General features: G+C 45.1%; 1 protein-coding gene across 1 annotated transcript in view; it reads left to right on the top strand.

Moving 5' to 3' along the window:
* Positions 1-244: 244 nt before the first annotated feature.
* Positions 245-20,406, top strand: part of SLC25A43 (solute carrier family 25 member 43) — a 37,204-nt gene continuing 17,042 nt past the window's right edge. The window contains exons 1-3 of the mRNA XM_056538228.1: positions 245-667; positions 15,602-15,843; positions 17,607-17,779. Coding sequence (XP_056394203.1) covers positions 396-667; positions 15,602-15,843; positions 17,607-17,779 — 687 coding nt within the window. The 5' untranslated portion in view covers positions 245-395. The remainder of the gene's footprint in view (positions 668-15,601; positions 15,844-17,606; positions 17,780-20,406) is intronic.

Raw genomic sequence — 20,406 nt, 5'->3', positions numbered from 1 at the left:
CAAAAAAGCTGCGGTTCAACAGCAATTTAGGAAACCGCAAAATATGACCACGACCATACGTATTTTAACATCAATTATAAAGAACCGTAATGCAGAGCGCAGGAAGTTACTCCTTTCCCAAAGTCACAACAGTGAAGCCCAACATGAACCAGAACCGTGCAGCGGTCCGAACAGAACCAGTATACACCCGAGGAGCACGATATAGCCAGCGCCTCATCTCATTGGATAGGGATAGTGGAAGGGGTGGTGCTTATTACTACATTGTCCAATGAGAACAAAGAGAACGGACAACCAATCAGACGCATGTACTGGAAGTAGATCTGTCAAGGATATAGTAAAAGAAGCGCAGAGTGTGCGGCCCCGCCGCCGGCTGTACGGCCCAGTGCTCACTGTACATGGCGACTCTGCAGCGGGACTCCCGGCTCACCTCCTGGCAGAGCACACTATGTGGGGGGCTGGCGGGGGTGCTGAGCCGCACTGCTACCGCTCCGCTGGATGTGGTGAAGATCCTCACACAAGTGGGCACCTTCCACTCCAAAGAGGGCTTCCTGCGCGCCTTCCCGCTGCTGTACGGGGCCGAGGGGCTGAGGGCTTTCTGGAAGGGGAACCTGACCGCCTGTGTGCGCCTCTTCCCGTACAGCGCCGTGCAGCTGTCCGCCTACCACAAGTAAGTGCGCCCCCTATTGGTAGATTCTACACATTCTGCTATGGTCCTCACCTGCACCCCCCGGGCTGTGCACACTGGATGACTGAGTATGATCCCGAATGTACTTCTGTATAGGAATGTGCCTCCACATGGACGTCATATAACCTGCTGTAATATACACACAGACCACTCTAAGGAACACCTTGCTACCACCAGTTTGGGCCCCTTCTGCCTTCATTATTGGTGGCAAAATTTCTACAAGGTGCTGGAAACAGATAAGGATATACGAGGACATGATGACATCACACGGTTCCTCCATATGGACATGATGACATCACACGGTTCCCCCATATGGAGATGACATCACACGGTTCCCCCATATGGAGATGACATCACACAGTTCCTCCATATAGACATGATGACATCACACAGTTCCCCCATATGGAGATGACATCACACAGTTCCCCCATATGGAGATGACATCACACAGTTCCCCCATATGGAGATGACATCACACAGTTCCTCCATATGGAGATGACATCACACAGTTCCTCCATAAGGAGATGACATCACTCAGTTCCTCAATATGGAGATGACATCACTCAGTTCCTCCATATGGAGATGACATCACTCAGTTCCTCCATATGGACATGATGACCTCACTCAGTTCCTCCATATGGAGATGACCTCACTCAGTTCCCCCATATGGACATGATGACATCACTCAGTTCCTCCATATGGAGATGACATCACTCAGTTCCTCCATATGGACATGATGACCTCACTCAGTTCCTCCATATGGAGATGACCTCACTCAGTTCCTCCATATGGACATGATGACCTCACTCAGTTCCTCCATATGGACATGATGACATCACACAGTTCCTCCATATGGACATGATGACATCACACAGTTCCTCCATATGGACATGATGACATCACACAGTTCCTCCATATGGACATGATGACATCACACAGTTCCTCCATATGGACATGATGACATCACACAGTTCCTCCATATGGACATGATGACATCACACAGTTCCTCCATATGGACATGATGACATCACACAGTTCCTCCATATGGACATGATGACATCACACAGTTCCTCCATATGGACATGATGACATCACACAGTTCCTCCATATGGACATGATGACATCACACAGTTCCTCCATATGGACATGATGACATCACACAGTTCCTCCATATGGACATGATGACATCACACAGTTCCCCCATATGGACATGATGACATCACACAGTTCCCCCATATGGACATGACATCACACAGTTCCCCCATATGGACATGATGACATCACACAGTTCCCCCATATGGACATGATGACATCACACAGTTCCCCCATATGGAGATGACATCACACAGTTCCCCCATATGGAGATGACATCACACAGTTCCCCCATATGAAGATGACATCACACAGTTCCCCCATATGGAGATGACATCACACAGTTCCCCCATATGGAGATGACATCACACAGTTCCTCCATATGGAGATGACATCACTCAGTTCCTCCATATGGAGATGACATCACTCAGTTCCTCCATATGGAGATGACATCACTCAGTTCCTCCATATGGAGATGACATCACTCAGTTCCTCCATATGGAGATGACATCACTCAGTTCCTCCATATGGAGATGACATCACACAGTTCCCCCATATGGACATGATGACATCACTCAGTTCCTCCATATGGAGATGACATCACTCAGTTCCTCCATATGGAGATGACCTCACTCAGTTCCTCCATATGGAGATGACCTCACTCAGTTCCTCCATATGGACATGATGACCTCACTCAGTTCCTCCATATGGACATGATGACCTCACTCAGTTCCTCCATATGGACATGATGACATCACACAGTTCCTCCATATGGACATGATGACATCACACAGTTCCTCCATATGGACATGATGACATCACACAGTTCCTCCATATGGACATGATGACATCACACAGTTCCTCCATATGGACATGATGACATCACACAGTTCCTCCATATGGACATGATGACATCACACAGTTCCTCCATATGGACATGATGACATCACACAGTTCCTCCATATGGACATGATGACATCACACAGTTCCTCCATATGGACATGATGACATCACACAGTTCCTCCATATGGACATGATGACATCACACAGTTCCTCCATATGGACATGATGACATCACACAGTTCCTCCATATGGACATGATGACATCACACAGTTCCTCCATATGGACATGATGACATCACACAGTTCCCCCATATGGACATGATGACATCACACAGTTCCCCCATATGGACATGATGACATCACACAGTTCCCCCATATGGACATGATGACATCACACAGTTCCCCCATATGGACATGATGACATCACACAGTTCCCCCATATGGACATGATGACATCACACAGTTCCCCCATATGGACATGATGACATCACACAGTTCCCCCATATGGACATGATGACATCACACAGTTCTCCCATATGGACATGATGACATCACACAGTTCCCCCATATGGAGATGACATCACACAGTTCCCCCATATGGAGATGACATCACACAGTTCCCCCATATGGAGATGACATCACACAGTTCCTCCATATGGAGATGACATCACTCAGTTCCTCCATATGGAGATGACATCACTCAGTTCCTCCATATGGAGATGACATCACTCAGTTCCTCCATATGGAGATGACATCACTCAGTTCCTCCATATGGAGATGACATCACTCAGTTCCTCCATATGGAGATGACATCACTCAGTTCCTCCATATGGAGATGACATCACTCAGTTCCTCCATATGGAGATGACATCACACAGTTCCCCCATATGGACATGATGACATCACTCAGTTCCTCCATATGGAGATGACATCACTCAGTTCCTCCATATGGAGATGACCTCACTCAGTTCCTCCATATGGAGATGACCTCACTCAGTTCCTCCATATGGACATGATGACCTCACTCAGTTCCTCCATATGGACATGATGACCTCACTCAGTTCCTCCATATGGACATGATGACATCACACAGTTCCTCCATATGGACATGATGACATCACACAGTTCCTCCATATGGAGATGACATCACTCAGTTCCTCCATATGGAGATGACATCACTCAGTTCCTCCATATGGACATGATGACCTCACTCAGTTCCTCCATATGGACATGATGACCTCACTCAGTTCCTCCATATGGAGATGACATCACTCAGTTCCTCCATATGGAGATGACATCACTCAGTTCCTCCATATGGACATGATGACCTCACTCAGTTCCTCCATATGGAGATTACATCACTCAGTTCCTCCATATGGACATGATGACCTCACTCAGTTCCTCCATATGGAGATGACATCACTCAGTTCCTCCATATGGACATGATGACATCACACAGTTCCTCCATATGGACATGATGACATCACACAGTTCCTCCATATGGACATGATGACATCACACAGTTCCTCCATATGGACATGATGACATCACACAGTTCCTCCATATGGACATGATGACATCACACAGTTCCTCCATATGGACATGATGACATCACACAGTTCCTCCATATGGACATGATGACATCACACAGTTCCTCCATATGGACATGATGACATCACACAGTTCCTCCATATGGACATGATGACATCACACAGTTCCTCCATATGGAGATGACATCACTCAGTTCCTCCATATGGAGATGACATCACTCAGTTCCTCCATATGGACATGATGACCTCACTCAGTTCCCCCATATGGACATGATGACCTCACTCAGTTCCCCCATATGGACATGATGACATCACTCAGTTCCTCCATATGGAGATGACATCACTCAGTTCCTCCATATGGACATGATGACCTCACTCAGTTCCTCCATATGGAGATGACCTCACTCAGTTCCTCCATATGGACATGATGACCTCACTCAGTTCCTCCATATGGACATGATGACCTCACACAGTTCCTCCATATGGACATGATGACATCACACAGTTCCTCCATATGGACATGATGACATCACACAGTTCCTCCATATGGACATGATGACATCACACAGTTCCTCCATATGGACATGATGACATCACACAGTTCCTCCATATGGACATGATGACATCACACAGTTCCTCCATATGGACATGATGACATCACACAGTTCCTCCATATGGACATGATGACATCACACAGTTCCTCCATATGGACATGATGACATCACACAGTTCCTCCATATGGACATGATGACATCACACAGTTCCTCCATATGGACATGATGACATCACACAGTTCCTCCATATGGACATGATGACATCACACAGTTCCTCCATATGGACATGATGACATCACACAGTTCCCCCATATGGACATGACATCACACAGTTCCCCCATATGGACATGACATCACACAGTTCCCCCATATGGACATGATGACATCACACAGTTCCCCCATATGGACATGATGACATCACACAGTTCCCCCATATGGACATGATGACATCACACAGTTCCCCCATATGGAGATGACATCACACAGTTCCCCCATATGGAGATGACATCACACAGTTCCCCCATATGGAGATGACATCACACAGTTCCCCCATATGGAGATGACATCACACAGTTCCTCCATATGGAGATGACATCACTCAGTTCCTCCATATGGAGATGACATCACTCAGTTCCTCCATATGGAGATGACATCACTCAGTTCCTCCATATGGAGATGACATCACTCAGTTCCTCCATATGGAGATGACATCACTCAGTTCCTCCATATGGACATGATGACATCACTCAGTTCCCCCATATGGACATGATGACATCACTCAGTTCCTCCATATGGAGATGACATCACTCAGTTCCTCCATATGGAGATGACCTCACTCAGTTCCTCCATATGGAGATGACCTCACTCAGTTCCTCCATATGGACATGATGACCTCACTCAGTTCCTCCATATGGACATGATGACCTCACTCAGTTCCTCCATATGGACATGATGACATCACACAGTTCCTCCATATGGACATGATGACATCACACAGTTCCTCCATATGGACATGATGACATCACACAGTTCCCCCATATGGACATGATGACATCACACAGTTCCCCCATATGGACATGATGACATCACACAGTTCCCCCATATGGACATGATGACATCACACAGTTCCCCCATATGGACATGATGACATCACACAGTTCCCCCATATGGACATGATGACATCACACAGTTCCCCCATATGGACATGATGACATCACACAGTTCCCCCATATGGACATGATGACATCACACAGTTCCCCCATATGGACATGATGACATCACACAGTTCCCCCATATGGACATGATGACATCACACAGTTCCCCCATATGGACATGATGACATCACACAGTTCCCCCATATGGACATGATGACATCACACAGTTCCCCCATATGGACATGATGACATCACACAGTTCCCCCATATGGACATGATGACATCACACAGTTCCCCCATATGGACATGATGACATCACACAGTTCCCCCATATGGACATGATGACATCACACAGTTCCCCCATATGGACATGATGACATCACACAGTTCCCCCATATGGACATGATGACATCACACAGTTCCCCCATATGGACATGATGACATCACACAGTTCCCCCATATGGACATGATGACATCACACAGTTCCCCCATATGGACATGATGACATCACACAGTTCCCCCATATGGACATGATGACATCACACAGTTCCCCCATATGGACATGATGACATCACACAGTTCCTCCATATGGACATGATGACATCACACAGTTCCCCCATATGGACATGATGACATCACACAGTTCCCCCATATGGACATGATGACATCACACAGTTCCCCCATATGGACATGATGACATCACACAGTTCCCCCATATGGACATGATGACATCACACAGTTCCCCCATATGGACATGATGACATCACACAGTTCCCCCATATGGACATGATGACATCACACAGTTCCCCCATATGGACATGATGACATCACACAGTTCCCCCATATGGACATGATGACATCACACAGTTCCCCCATATGGACATGATGACATCACACAGTTCCCCCATATGGACATGATGACATCACACAGTAACTGTAGATTTGACGCTGCACATCCATGATGGGAATCTCATCACATCTCAAAGGTGATCTATAGGATTGCGATCTGGTGACTGTGGGATCATTGGAGTACAGTGACCTCATTGTCATGTATGAGATGATGTGACATGCTGCATTATCCTGCTTAAAGGGGTACTCCGGTGCTTACACATCTTATCCCCTATCCAAAGGATAGGGGATAAGATACCTGATCGCAGGAGTCCCGCCGCTGGGGACGCCCGCGATCATGCACGTGGCACCCCGTTTGTAATCAGTTCCCGGAGCCTGTTCGTTCCGGGTCTGATTACGGGCGACCACCGGGCCGGCGGCGCGTGACGTCACGCCTCCGCCCCCATGTGACGTCACGCTCCACCCCCCCAATGCAAGCCTATGGGAGGGGGCATGATTACAAACGGGGACTGATTACAAATGGAGTGCTACGTGCATGATCACAGGCGTCCCCAGCTGCGGGACTCCCGCGATCAGGTAGGGGATAAGATGTGTAAGCACCGGAGAACCCCTTTAAAGGGGTACTCTGGTGGAAAACTTTTTCTTTTTAAATCAACTGGTGCCAGAAAGATAAAAACAGATTTGTAAATTACGTCTATTAACCCATCTCTGACATCTCTGTCCATTTTAGGAACTGTCCAGAGTAGGAGAAAATCCCCATAGAAAACATATGCTGCTCTGGACAGTTCCTAAAATGGACAGAGATGTCAGCAGAGAGCACTGTGCTCATGATGTCAGCAGACAGCTCTGTGTTCCAAAAAGAAAATAATTTCCTCTGTAGTATTCAGCAGCTAATAAGTACTGGAAGGATTCAGATTTTTTAATAGAACTAATTTACAAATCTGTTTAACTTTCTGGCACCAGTTAAAAAAAAAAAAAAAAAAAAAATTCCACCGGAGCACCCCTTTAAAGTGTCATCAGAAGATGTGTACACTGTGGTCATATAGGGATGGACATGGTCAGCAACAATACTCAGGTAGGCTGTGGTGTTTAGACCAATGCTTGAATGGTACCAAGGAGCCCAAAGTGTGCCAAAAACATATCCTCTACACCTGTTTTTCCCAACCAGGGTGCTTCCAGCTGTTCCAAAACTACAACTTCCAGCATGCCCGGACAGCCTTTGGCTGTCCGGGCATGCTGGGAGTTGTAGTTTTGCAACAGCTGGAGGCACCCTGGTTGGGAAACACTGCTCTAGACCATTACACTACCAACAGCAGCCTGAAGGTTGATATTAGACAGGATGAATCTATTCTTTCATGTTGTTCACTCTAAAGTCTGACCCTGTCATCTGAATGTCCCAGCTGGAATCACGACTCCATTACTATCACTGTGTATCTTTGGTAAGCCTGGGTGCATTGCAGCTACAGTTTTCTCGTCTTAACTGAAATGGAATGGCACCCGTTATGGTCTTCTGCTGCTGTTGCCCATCTGCTCAAGGATTGATGTCTTGTGCTTTTCAGAGATGTTATTCTGCACACCTTGGTTGTAACAAAAAAGTGGGGGAGATTTATCAAAGTTGTCTATTTCCCGCACCAATATAGACCAACCTACAGAGGGTTAGGGAGGTCTGTTGTGTGCCTAATTTATCAAAAGTCGCACAGCTCTCTTGATAAATTCTGCGCATGGACTTCGGGATCTATGCTTTAGACTGTATTTAAACCTGTTCCAGTATGGTCTGACATTTCAGCGTACTTTCGGCCGAAAAGTCGCTTGTGATAAATTCAGCACCAATGCGTTTTTCTGTCTAAAATAGACTAGAATGCATCATGTTGTTAAAATCCTCTAGAGCAAAAGTCGCAAAAAAGTTGCACATATTTAGACTGCGACTTTCTGTGCAACAAATTTAGACTGGAAAAAAACTGTCTAAATCCTTTGATAAATCTCCCTCATTGAGTTTGTTGCTTTCTGTCATCTCAATCCAGTTCTCCCGTTCTCCTCTGATATTAGATAAGGAATTTTTTGTCCACCCATCTGCCAAACACTGGGTATTTTCCTTTTACCAGACCATTCTCTGTACACCCTAGAGTTGGTTTTGTGTAAAAATCGCAGATCAGCACTTTTTGAAATACTCAGACAAGCCTGTCTGGCACCAATAACAATACCACCTTTAAAGGCACACCAAGGAGAACTGTGGCGTACATTTTTTTTTAAACTCCCCCTGTGCACAGGCTGCAAAAAACCCTAAAAAAACAAACTTCATTTGATTTAAACCTTCTTACGTTCCCCTGTTGCGGAGATATTGGTGTCCAGTTCCTCCGGTGCTTCTGGCTCCTTAGGCTCGAAACATCACAGTGCAGGCAATGTACCGCTGGCCGCAGGAATGTCCCGCCTCGGCTGGTGATAGGCTGAGCGCACTGTCATGTAAGGAGCCCGGCAGCAGAGAGAAGGCGGAGCCCAGGTTCCTTACCTGACAGTGCGCTCAGCCTATCACTGGCCGAGGCGGGACATTGCTGCTGCCGGCGGTACACTGCCTGCACTGTGACGTTCCAAGCCTAAGGGCCTATTCACACTGCAGAATTTCCGCTTGCGTAATTCTGCCTTAAAGGGGTACTCCGGCCCTAATACATCTTATCCCCTATCCAAAGGATAAGGGATAAGATGTCTGATCATGGGGGTCTTGTCGCTGGGTACCCCTGCAAACTGTCATTCTGCACCCACCTTTGTGAGCTCTCCGGAGTGCTGGAGACTCAGTGTGAAGCGTGACGACCACGGGGACGGAGTATCATGACGTCACAACTTCGCCCCCCCCCCCCCCCATGTGACGTCACGCCCCACCCCCTCAAAGCAAGTCTATGGGAAGGGGCGTGACATCACGATACTCTGGCCCTGTGGTCGTCACTCTTCACACTCAGGGCCTACAGCGCTGCAGAGAGCTCACAAAGGTGGGTGTGGAATGTCATTGTGGGGGTCCCCAGCGGAGGCCATACATCTTATCCCCTATTCTTTGTGGAAATGGAAAACCTAATAAACTTCTATAAGATTCCACACCTTTGAATTTCCACATGAATTCCACACAAGCCAGAAACCACTCGTGGAATTGGTGCCGAAATTCTGCCCGTGTGAATAGACCCTAAGAAGCCAGACGCACCGGAGGAATGGGACTCCGATATCTCTGCAACGGGGGAATGTAGGAAGGTGAGTTTATTTTTTTATTTTAGCAGCACGGACACAGGGGGACATAAAAAAAATGATGCTGCAGTTCTCCTTTAAATCTCCTTTCTTCTGATGCTCATTTTGAACTTCAGTAAGTTGTCTTGACCTTGTCTGCATGCCTAAATGCACTGAGCTGCAGTCATGTGATTGACTGATTAGCTATTTGTGTTAACAAGCTATTGAACAGGTGTACCTAACAAAGTGGCAAGTGAGGCTATAGACTGTACAGTAGTCCCTCAAGTTACAATATTAATTGGTTCCAGGACGACCATTGTATGTTGAAACCATTGTATGTTGAGACCAGAACTCTATGGAAACATGGTAATTGGTTCTGAAGCCCCCAAAATGTCATCCAAAATAGGAAAAAGTGAGGATTAAAGATAAATAAGTAGATAACTAATATAGATGAAGCAAATCCTTACATATAAAAGTAAGAAAGAGCTGCTGGGAGCTGTAAATCACTGTCTATGTCAGTGTTTCCCAACCAGGGTGCCTCCAGCTGTTGCTAAACTACAACTCCCAGCATGCCCGGACAGCCAACGGCTGTCCGGGCATGCTGGAAGCTGTAGTTTAGCAACAGCTGGAGGCACCCTGGTTGGGAAACAATGGTTTATGTAGAGGACAGGAGCTTCTTCAGGGTCCTATACAGTGCACACAGTGTCCCAAATGGAGCCACCCTTGGTGTCCAAAAGAGCAGCTAACCCTGGCACAGGTAAGGAGTAGTACAGAACTTGTAGTTCCTCCCTGTACTCTAGGGGGCGCTACCAGACACCAGTCCATGCTTGTACTTCAGTAATAGAGGTGATTTACCAGTAAAATGCCCATTCTGATTGGTCAGTTCCTCCAGGTGTGACACGTTTCACAGATCTGGACTGTCTGTAGCATTGTATGTTGAGTCTGGTTTCAAGTTACGATGGTCCAGAAAAAAACATTGTACGTTGAAACTATTGTATGTTGAGGCCATTGTACGTTGAGGGATCACTGTATATACAGCAGATTGACTACATTAATATGGTGATAAATACGGTCCCTGTGTAGTACATTAATATGGTGATAAATACGGTCCCTCTGTAGTACATTAATATGGTGATAAATACGGTCCCTCTGTAGTACATTAATATGGTGATAAATACGGTCCCTCTGTAGTACATTAATATGGTGATAAATACGGTCCCTCTGTAGTACATTAATATGGTGATAAATACGGTCCCTCTGTAGTACATTAATATGGTGATAAATACGGTCCCTCTGTAGTACATTAATATGGTGATAAATACGGTCCCTCTGTAGTACATTAATATGGTGATAAATACGGTCCCTCTGTAGTACATTAATATGGTGATAAATACGGTCCCTCTGTAGTACATTAATATGGTGATAAATACGGTCCCTCTGTAGTACATTAATATGGTGATAAATACGGTCCCTCTGTAGTACATTAATATGGTGATAAATACGGTCCCTCTGTAGCAGCTGCCTCCAGATCGGTCCTCAGGGTCTGACTATTACAATGTTCATGGCCACATCTCTATAAAATGATCAATCCCTTTAATAGTTTGTTGGGGTTTCTATGTCACTTGTCAGTGTTTGTTGTTTGCTCAGTCTATAGTGCATTGTTCCATGGAAGTATGTGTGTGTTAGTTGTCATGCACCGTTCTTTTTGGTGTTTATTTAGATGCATTGGTTCCAGTGTGAACAGGTGCTGATGTGCGCCCCTTGTAGGCTATGTTTATCTGTTTATCTCCTCCGTGATCTGGATTACTATAGGGTAAACCTGTGGGCAGCACTGAGAACACCCTTCTCTCCTCCAATCCTGATCAGACGGGTCATATGAGGGAGATGACACCCAGCATGGTAATGCCGTCTTCCTGGTCATGTGGTATGGGAAGGAATTTCTTGTATGTGTAGTAATGTGGCTGACTGTTATGACTAGGATTTACAATATACAAATCTACAGGACCTTCTCGTACACAGACACACAGCATGCAGCAGCGCACCTTCCCCACTTATTCTAGTCATCAGTTGCGGTTTTATGTTGTCAGGTATATTTTAGCCTGAATACAAAACTTAGCGTGAACCAATCCTATTTATTGTAAGGGAACGTGAATAACATTCACCCACCTTTCTTATCTGCTGTTTGGAAAAGGAATCCACATATATATGATGTTTCTATGATAATATGAATTGTCTCTGCTGAACATTACAAGCCTTCAGAAGAAGTGCTCAATGAGTATAGTGCTCATCACCAGCTCTTGTACATGCACTTGCCTGAATGAGTTGAGGATGAAATAACAATATGATATGAAAAAGTCCCTTATTTGGTACAAAATGTTATAACTTTGTGTTAAATTAACCCCTAAAAGTTTGCCCTCTGCAGCCTGGCAGAGACAAAAGTCAGGAAATGCAGGTGGGACCTCAGCTCAGCACAGTGTATATCAGGGGTCTCAAACTCCCGGCCCGCGGGACAAAATTTTGTGGCCCACACCAGGGATCTGGAATTTGTATCGCCTGACGGGCAGGTGATTTCTTCAGGCATTTAGCCCTGCTTCGGGCTTCACACACTTCGGCAAACACTGCTACATGGGACCATGTGCATGAATGACGGGGCAACCAGTCTTGCCCCGTCACTAAACTGCTACTTACATCTGCCTGCGGGGACTTCCTGGAGGAGGTGCGGGCAGTGAGTGACATCATCGCAAGCACCGCGCAGAGACGCTGATGTCCTGTGCAGCGCATGCCATGATGTCACTTATAGCGCACATCTTCACCAGGAAGTCCCCGCAGGCAGATGTAAGTAGCGCTGTCCAGGTGGGGAATCTGTGCTAAGGCTACATAATGGGGGGGGGGGGGGGGAATCTGTGCTAAGGCTACCTAATGTGGGGAAACTGTGCTGAGCTACCTAATGTGGGGAAACCTGTGCTATGGCTACCTAATGGGGGGAAACTGTGCTACCTAATGTGGGGAATCTGTGCTAAGGCTACCTATGGTGAGGAAACTGTGCTGCACTACATAATGTGGGGAATCTGTGCTAAGGCTACCTAATGTGGGGAATCTGTGCTAAGGCTACCTATGGTGAGGAAACTGTGCTGCACTACATAATGTGGGGAATCTGTGCTAAGGCTACCTAATGTGGGGAATCTGTGCTAAGGCTACCTAATGTGGGGAATCTGTGCTAAGGCTACCTAATGTGGGGAATCTGTGCTAAGGCTACCTAATGTGGGGAATCTGTGCTAAGGCTACCTAATGTGGGGAAGCTGTGCTAAGGCTACCTAATGTGGGGAAGCTGTGCTAAGGCTACCTAATGTGGGGAAGCTGTGCTAAGGCTACCTAATGTGGGGAAGCTGTGCTAAGGCTACCTAATGTGGGGAAGCTGTGCTAAGGCTACCTAATGTGGGGAAGCTGTGCTAAGGCTACCTAATGTGGGGAAGCTGTGAAAAAGAAGTGAAAAATCCCCTCCCCCAATAAAAATGTAAATTGTCCCTTTTTCCCATTTTACCCTCATAAAGCTTAAAAAAATACATTAATAAACATATTTAGTATCGCCGTGTGCGTAAAATGTCTGAACTGTCAAAATATAATGTTAATGATCCCGTATGGTGAATGGCATAAAAGTTAAAAAAAAAAAAAGTCCAGAATTGCTGCTTTTTTGTCACATCATATTCCCCCAAAAAATGTATAAAAAATGTGATAGATACGCAAATGTGGTATCAATAAAAAGTACAGATTACGGCGCAAAAAATGAGCCCTCATACTGCAATTTATACGGATAAATGAAAAAGGTATAGGTCATCAGAATAGAGGGATTTTAAACATACTAATTAAAAGTTTGAGATTTTTTTTAAAGTGGTACAATAATAGAAAAGTATCTAGTCATGGGTATCCTTTTAATCATATTGACCCACAGTCATTTTACTGTAAAGTGTACAGCGTGAAAATGAAACCCTCCAAAATTACCTAATTGTTGTTTTCATTTAAATTTCCTCACAAAAAAAAATAAAAAATTTGGGGGGTTCGCCGTACATTTTATGGTAAAATGAGGTGTCATTACAAAGTACAATTGGTCATGCAAAAACATATGGGTATGTTGGTGGAAATATATAAGAGTTATGGATTTTAGAAGGCGAGGAGGAAAAAACAAACGCTTAAAGGGGTACTCCACTCCTACACATCTTATCCCGTATCCAAAGGATGGGGGATAAGATGTCAGATGGCCGCGGCTGGGCGCCACCGCTGCTGGGGACCCCTGGGATCGCCGTTGCGGCACCACGCTATCATTGCTGCACAGAGCGAGCTCGCGTAATGACAGGCAATACAGGGGACAGAGCAGCGTGATGTCATGGCTCCGCCCCTCATGACATCACGGCCCGTCCCCTTAATGCAAGTCTATGGCAGGGGGCATGACTTGTATAGAGGGGGGTGGGCTGTGATGTCATGAGGGGGCGGAGCTGTGATGTAACTATGATCCGGCCCCTGTATTGCCCGTCATTACGTGCAGAGCGAATTCGCTCTGTGCAGTAATGATAGCGCAGTGCCGCAGCATCGATCCCGGGACTCCCCAGCAGTGGGACCGCAGCGATCTGACATCTTATCCCCTTTCTAGGGGTAGAGTACCCCTTTAAGTAAAATTGGCTTGGTCCCTAAGGTAAAAAAAAAGCTTGTTTCTTAAGGGGTTAAAGGGGTATTCCAGTGGAAAGCTATATATATATATATAATTTTTTATTTTTTTTTATAAACTGGTGCCAGAAACTTACAAAAGAGATTTGTAGGTTATTTCTATTTAAAAATCTTAACCCTTTCAGTACTTTTTAGCTGTTGTATAGTTCTTTTCTGTCGGACCACAGTGCTCTCTGCTGACACCTCTGTCCATGTTAGGAACTGTCAAAAGCAGGAGCAAATCCCCATAGCAAACCTATCCTGCTCTGGACAGTTCCTGACATGGACAGAGGGGTCAGCAGAGTGCACTGTGTCACAGACAGAAAAGAACTGTACAACTTCCTCTGGAGCATACAGCATCTGATAAGTACTGGAAGGATTCATATTTTTAAATATAGTAATTTACAAATCTGTTTAACTTTCTGGCACCAGTTGATAAAAATAAAATAAATGCTGTGCACTGGAGTACCCCTTGAACCTCAGCAGGGCTTCAGATGATGTAACGGCTGCTGAGGAATGCCCCTTCCCAGCCTGTGGAGATTAGTGAAACAGGGACGGTTTATCATGATGGAAGGGGTGGTGAACTGGGAGCATTATAAATATTATCAAAATCATTACAGGTACTCTTTAAATGTCATCTGTCAGGCTTACCATTGGAGTCTGTTATGGGAACAGACCTCTTAAAGGGGTATTCCAGTTATAAAAACATATTGCCTATCCACAGGATAGGGGAGAAGTTTCTGATCGCTTATTATCTGACTTCTCCGATGCCCATTGTGAAAATTGAGACCTGACTCTCCCCACAGAATGGCGCGGCAGGTCCGCGCACGCACCATTCATTCCCTATAGAGCCGCTGGAGATGGCAGACCTCTGTACTTCAGCACATGTATAGGTATGCAGATGTATACATATGAACATGCCCATACTCCACTGTTTTAATCTTTTCTTTTTCTCTGGTTCTTTTCTAGGTTAACGGTAATGTTCATGGATGACTTGGGGCAGATCTCACAATGGCAGGCCATTGTTGCTGGCAGCGTGGCTGGAATGTTGGCGGCCGTTGTTATCTACCCGACTGATGTTGTCAAGACTCGTCTCATTGTCCAGAACAGCATGGAGCCCACATATAGAGGCATAATACATGCTCTGTGCTGTGTGTATTATCAGGAGGGATTCCGCTCTTTATATCGAGGAGTTTCCCTTTCAATCCTTGGTAAGGAACAAGCATGCACCACATCCACAGTCCTCAAAGTTATATGATAAAAAATAAGTTGGTATTTATTTTATAAGTACAAATAAAATATGAATATTGGGACTAATAGACTACAGGGTCCTTGTGTTCAGTGCAGTCACAAATATATACATATATACACACTATAAACAGGTATGCCTTAAAATTGACAAAGTAAAAAAATTTAAAAAAAAATTAAAAAACATGCCCACCTTCAGTGTCCCTGTAACTTTAGACATGTCAAAAATGAAGTCTATGGGGACATCCAATGAAGCAGGGGGTTCTGGGTTGTATTCCTGACCAGTGGGGGGCTCAAAACTTTTTTTGAAATGAATTCTGTTTTGCTTGTTTCGCTCGTTACATGATGGCCGGATGAAGCTCGTGTAACAAGCGAAACAGAATCTGTTGCCTATTACTTACCCCCCCCCCTGCACAGATCCCTCTCCCTGACTGCATTTCATGTTGTGAGTATGTACTAATAAAGAAGCAGATTTCAGAGAAGACCGGTGAGTGCCGATTATTTTCTAACTCTCCACTGTATTGAAGATTTGTAAATTGCTTCTATTTAAAAATCCTAATTCTTCCAGTACTTGTCAGCTGCTGTATGCTCCACAGAAAGTTATTTTCTCTTTGAATTTCTATTCTGTCTGACCACAGTGCTCTCTGCGGACACCTCTGTCCATGTCAGGAACTGTCCAGAGCAGAAAAAAATCCCCATAGCAAACCAATCCTACTCTGGACAGTTCCTGACATGGACAAAGGTGTCAGCAAAGAGCACTGTGGTCAGACAGAAAATACATTTAAAAAGAAAAGAACTTCCTCTGTATTATACAGCAGCTGGTAAGTATTGTATGGAAGGATTAAGATTTTTAAATAGAAGTACCTTACAAATCTGTTTAACTTTCCGGCACCAGTTGAATAAAAAAAGTGTTTTCCACTGGAGTACCCCTTTAAAAAGCCATTTCTCAGTCATGCAAAGAGGAATGAATGCTCTCCCCTTCCCAGTGTTTATATAGGGCTATCAGCAGTTTTCCTTCAGACAGCTATTGGGTAAATCCTCATTTGGCTGACATCTGTTGTGCCCAACCTCCAATACTTTGCACATTTGCTAAGCGTGCACGTGTTCCTAATGGGGAGAGTGGAGTATGCTGGTGCATGTAGATGTGACTCCTTTATCAAAACCTGTATAGAGAAAAGGTGGTGCTCTACACAGGTTGTCCCCCATTGTCCCTGAGAGCAACAGGGTCAGGCATGTTGAAATCAAACTCGTATGATTCTTCTTTCCCCCAATATCTGCCATTGGGCAACAAAGGGGAGGCGCAGGGGAGAGACTAACCCTTAAAATCCAGCTTTAAGGCTTCTCTCATCTGTGTGCCAGTATAACATCCCTATGCTAGAGGGTTTTAGCTAGAGAGACAGATGGTTTATTAGGACAAGCCCTTTCCTGAACGAGGCCAGTGCTTATCTGCTTTTCAGTATGTTAGAGATAATGTATCAGTTGTTGGAAATCACAATCCGGAAATATAATGCTGTACTCCTCTTTGGCTTCCTAACCCCTAGTATACTCGTAAAGATACATTTGTAGCAAACACAAATACATAAGGACCAGCGTTTTTATATGATTGACTATGGTCTACAATGATTCTTTTTATCATCACTACACATCTGATATTATACTACATTAACCCCTATTTTCTTTTGCTTCACATTGAGGATAAGGTATATGTAACAATTGTTGTTTTCAGGAGCCGTTCCATTCTCAGCTGGTCTGTTCTTCATGAATATGAGTTTGGATAAGATTTGGCAGGAGCCTGGTGACCGCTTATCTCCAGTCCAGAATTTTATAAATGGATGCCTTGCTGCAGGAGTGGCGCAGACAATGTCATTTCCCTTTGAAACTGTCAAGAGAAAGATGCAGGTAAAATGATTTTGTCTGCTTGTTCTGTGTCCGATATGATGTAGATCAGTGCTTGGCTGTCTGGGAATTGTAGTTTTACAACCCCTGGAGAACCACAGGTTGGAAAACCCTGATGTAGATAAACAGTCTATACCTTCAGTGGCTTAAAGCAGATGTCATTTTACTGGTCTTTCGATCTAGAAACTAGACATAGCCCGATTCAGATTCATGAACAGAACAGAAATTAAATTAATTCCAGGATTTTTTTTTATTTGACTATGCTACAGGGGCTGTAAAGTTAATGTAGTTCATAATATTGTGTCTGTACCCGTGTGTGACGGTTTTCTCACAATTCTTCTGTGATTCTAGGGATCGACCGATATTTTTTTTTTTTAGAGCCAATACCGATAACCTGTGAACTTTCAGGCAGATAGCCGAAAACTTATACCAATATTCCGTGCATTTTAATTCCCTCCCCACCCCCAGGTGTGTGATAAACTGTTTCTGGCCCCGCAGAAGCCGCTGCAGATCAATGATTTAAAGCAGGCACCAGAGACCGCAACCCCCACCTGCTTCTCTCCCCCCTGCCTGTCCTGAGTCCAACCACCGCCACTGCCAAATTGCCTCCTTCTGCCCAGAGACTGCCACCGCCACCCGCTTCTCTCCCCCTGCCTATCCTGAGTCCAACCACTGCCCTGCGGCGGCTTTTTTGCGGGGCCAGAGACCACCGCCACCCGCTTCTCTCCCCCTGCCAGTCCTGAGTCCAATCACCGCCAATTGCCTCCCCCTGCCTATCCTCTGGCCAGAGACCGCCGCTGCCCCATTGCCTCCCCCATCCCCGGTTTTATAATTACCTGTTCCCAGGGTCCGCGCTACTTCTTGCTCCAGTGGCGTCCTGAGCTGTCACTGTGCGCCGGGTTGTGGACGTTACTCGTCATTGCACAGCAACAGCGCAGGATGCTGCAGGAGCCAGAAGTAGCGTGGACCCCGGGAACAGGTAATTATAAAACCAGGGATGGGGGAGGCAATGGGGCAGCGGCGGTCTCTGGCCAGAGGATAGGCAGGGGGAGGCAATCAGCAGTGGTTGGACTCGGGATCGGCAGGGGGAGAGAACGGGGTGGCGGTGTCTGGCCAGAAGATAGGCAGGGGGAGGCAAGCGGCGGTGGTTGGACTCAGGACCCCAGGACAGGCAGGGGGAGAGAAGCGGGTGGTGGTCTCTGGCCCCGCAAAAGCCACTGCAGTTCATTGATTTAAAGCACCTGCATTATCGGCAAGGTGATCGCCGATACTGAAAACGTAGAAAATCATGAATATTGGCCAAACAGATCAGGTTAAAAATAAATATTTGAGTCGATCCCTAATTTTCACTCCAATATTTATTTTTAACAGCATACAAAATGACTGTTGTCTCAGATTTTTCCCAGCTTGCAATGTGGCTGAGACCTGACTCACTAGTCAGCTGATGACAGGGAGCCTGTCTGCTTCAATGGGTGGAGGGATCAATCTGCAACTAATGCAACAGCTGTAGGCACCCTGATTGAAAACCACAGGTCTTTAGAATGGATGCAGCTCATTTATGTTTCAATGTATGGGAGGGAGGTAAAATGGAATTATGGAATTTGTAGGCAAAAGAAGACAACTCAAACAGGAAATACCAATTCACAAAAAAGCTAGCCACAGTGTTATGGTAATCTCACAACATAGCCATTTAGCCCCAAGACAAGCGCAGATCCTTCCTAAGCATGTCCATTACTGCCTGCCAGGTACATACTAAAATCATCTTATGGTGAAGAAGCGTCATATTGATAGCTATATGCTATGGATGCTCAATTCCATCTTGTGTCTACAAATATTCTCAATTATAGAAAAAATGAGCCGGAAATATTTTTTTATTTAAATTTTTGAAAGAAAATAAAACAAACTATTCTTGTGTAAGATACATGTGAAGTGTTCTTTTCATGTTTAATGGGTCTGTCAGACATAGGAAATAATGACTTTCATTTAACAGCTATGTCATGAAAACTACTAAAAAGCTCAAGACGTGTGCGTTTAATTGATGACTGTGACAGATGCCATACTTGGGCACCAGTCATCCGAAGTATGATATTGTATCTGTTTATCCTTTTTTTGTTTTTTTTCTCGTACTTGAATCAACTTGTTACGGGTTTGATTCCAGCCCCCCCCCCCCCCTTCTTACTTGCTTTGTTGTACTATTGGTAGCAGTGGTGCTAGATACTTTGGTGTTGTCCCATTCAAATAAATGGGGCAATGCTGCAGTACCTTGCACCGCTACTGAATAAAATGTTGTAGTCTAGTTTGGTGCACTGACATATATACCAGCAAGTAAGAGCCCAAGAGGACACCCCTCTTGGCTTCCCTACCTGATAGTATAAAGTAATGGATATGTTTATCATGTATAGCGGGAACTTTCCAGACATGTATGCTAAATAAACATCACAAATGTAAAGGGGTATTCCAGGAAAAAACTTATATATCAACTGGCTCCTGAAAGTTAAACAGATTTGTAAATTACTTCTATTAAAAAAATCTTAATCCTTCCAATAATTATCAGCTGCTGAAGTTGAGTTGTTCTTTTCTGTCTGGCAACAGTGCTCTCTGCTGACATATCTTCTTGTCTCGGGAACTGC

Source organism: Hyla sarda, chromosome 9 (assembly GCF_029499605.1).
Source record: "Hyla sarda isolate aHylSar1 chromosome 9, aHylSar1.hap1, whole genome shotgun sequence".
NCBI classification, from domain to species: domain Eukaryota; kingdom Metazoa; phylum Chordata; class Amphibia; order Anura; family Hylidae; genus Hyla; species Hyla sarda.
Note: the sequence above shows the minus strand (reverse complement) of the source record. Positions and strands in the feature narration are given on the sequence as shown.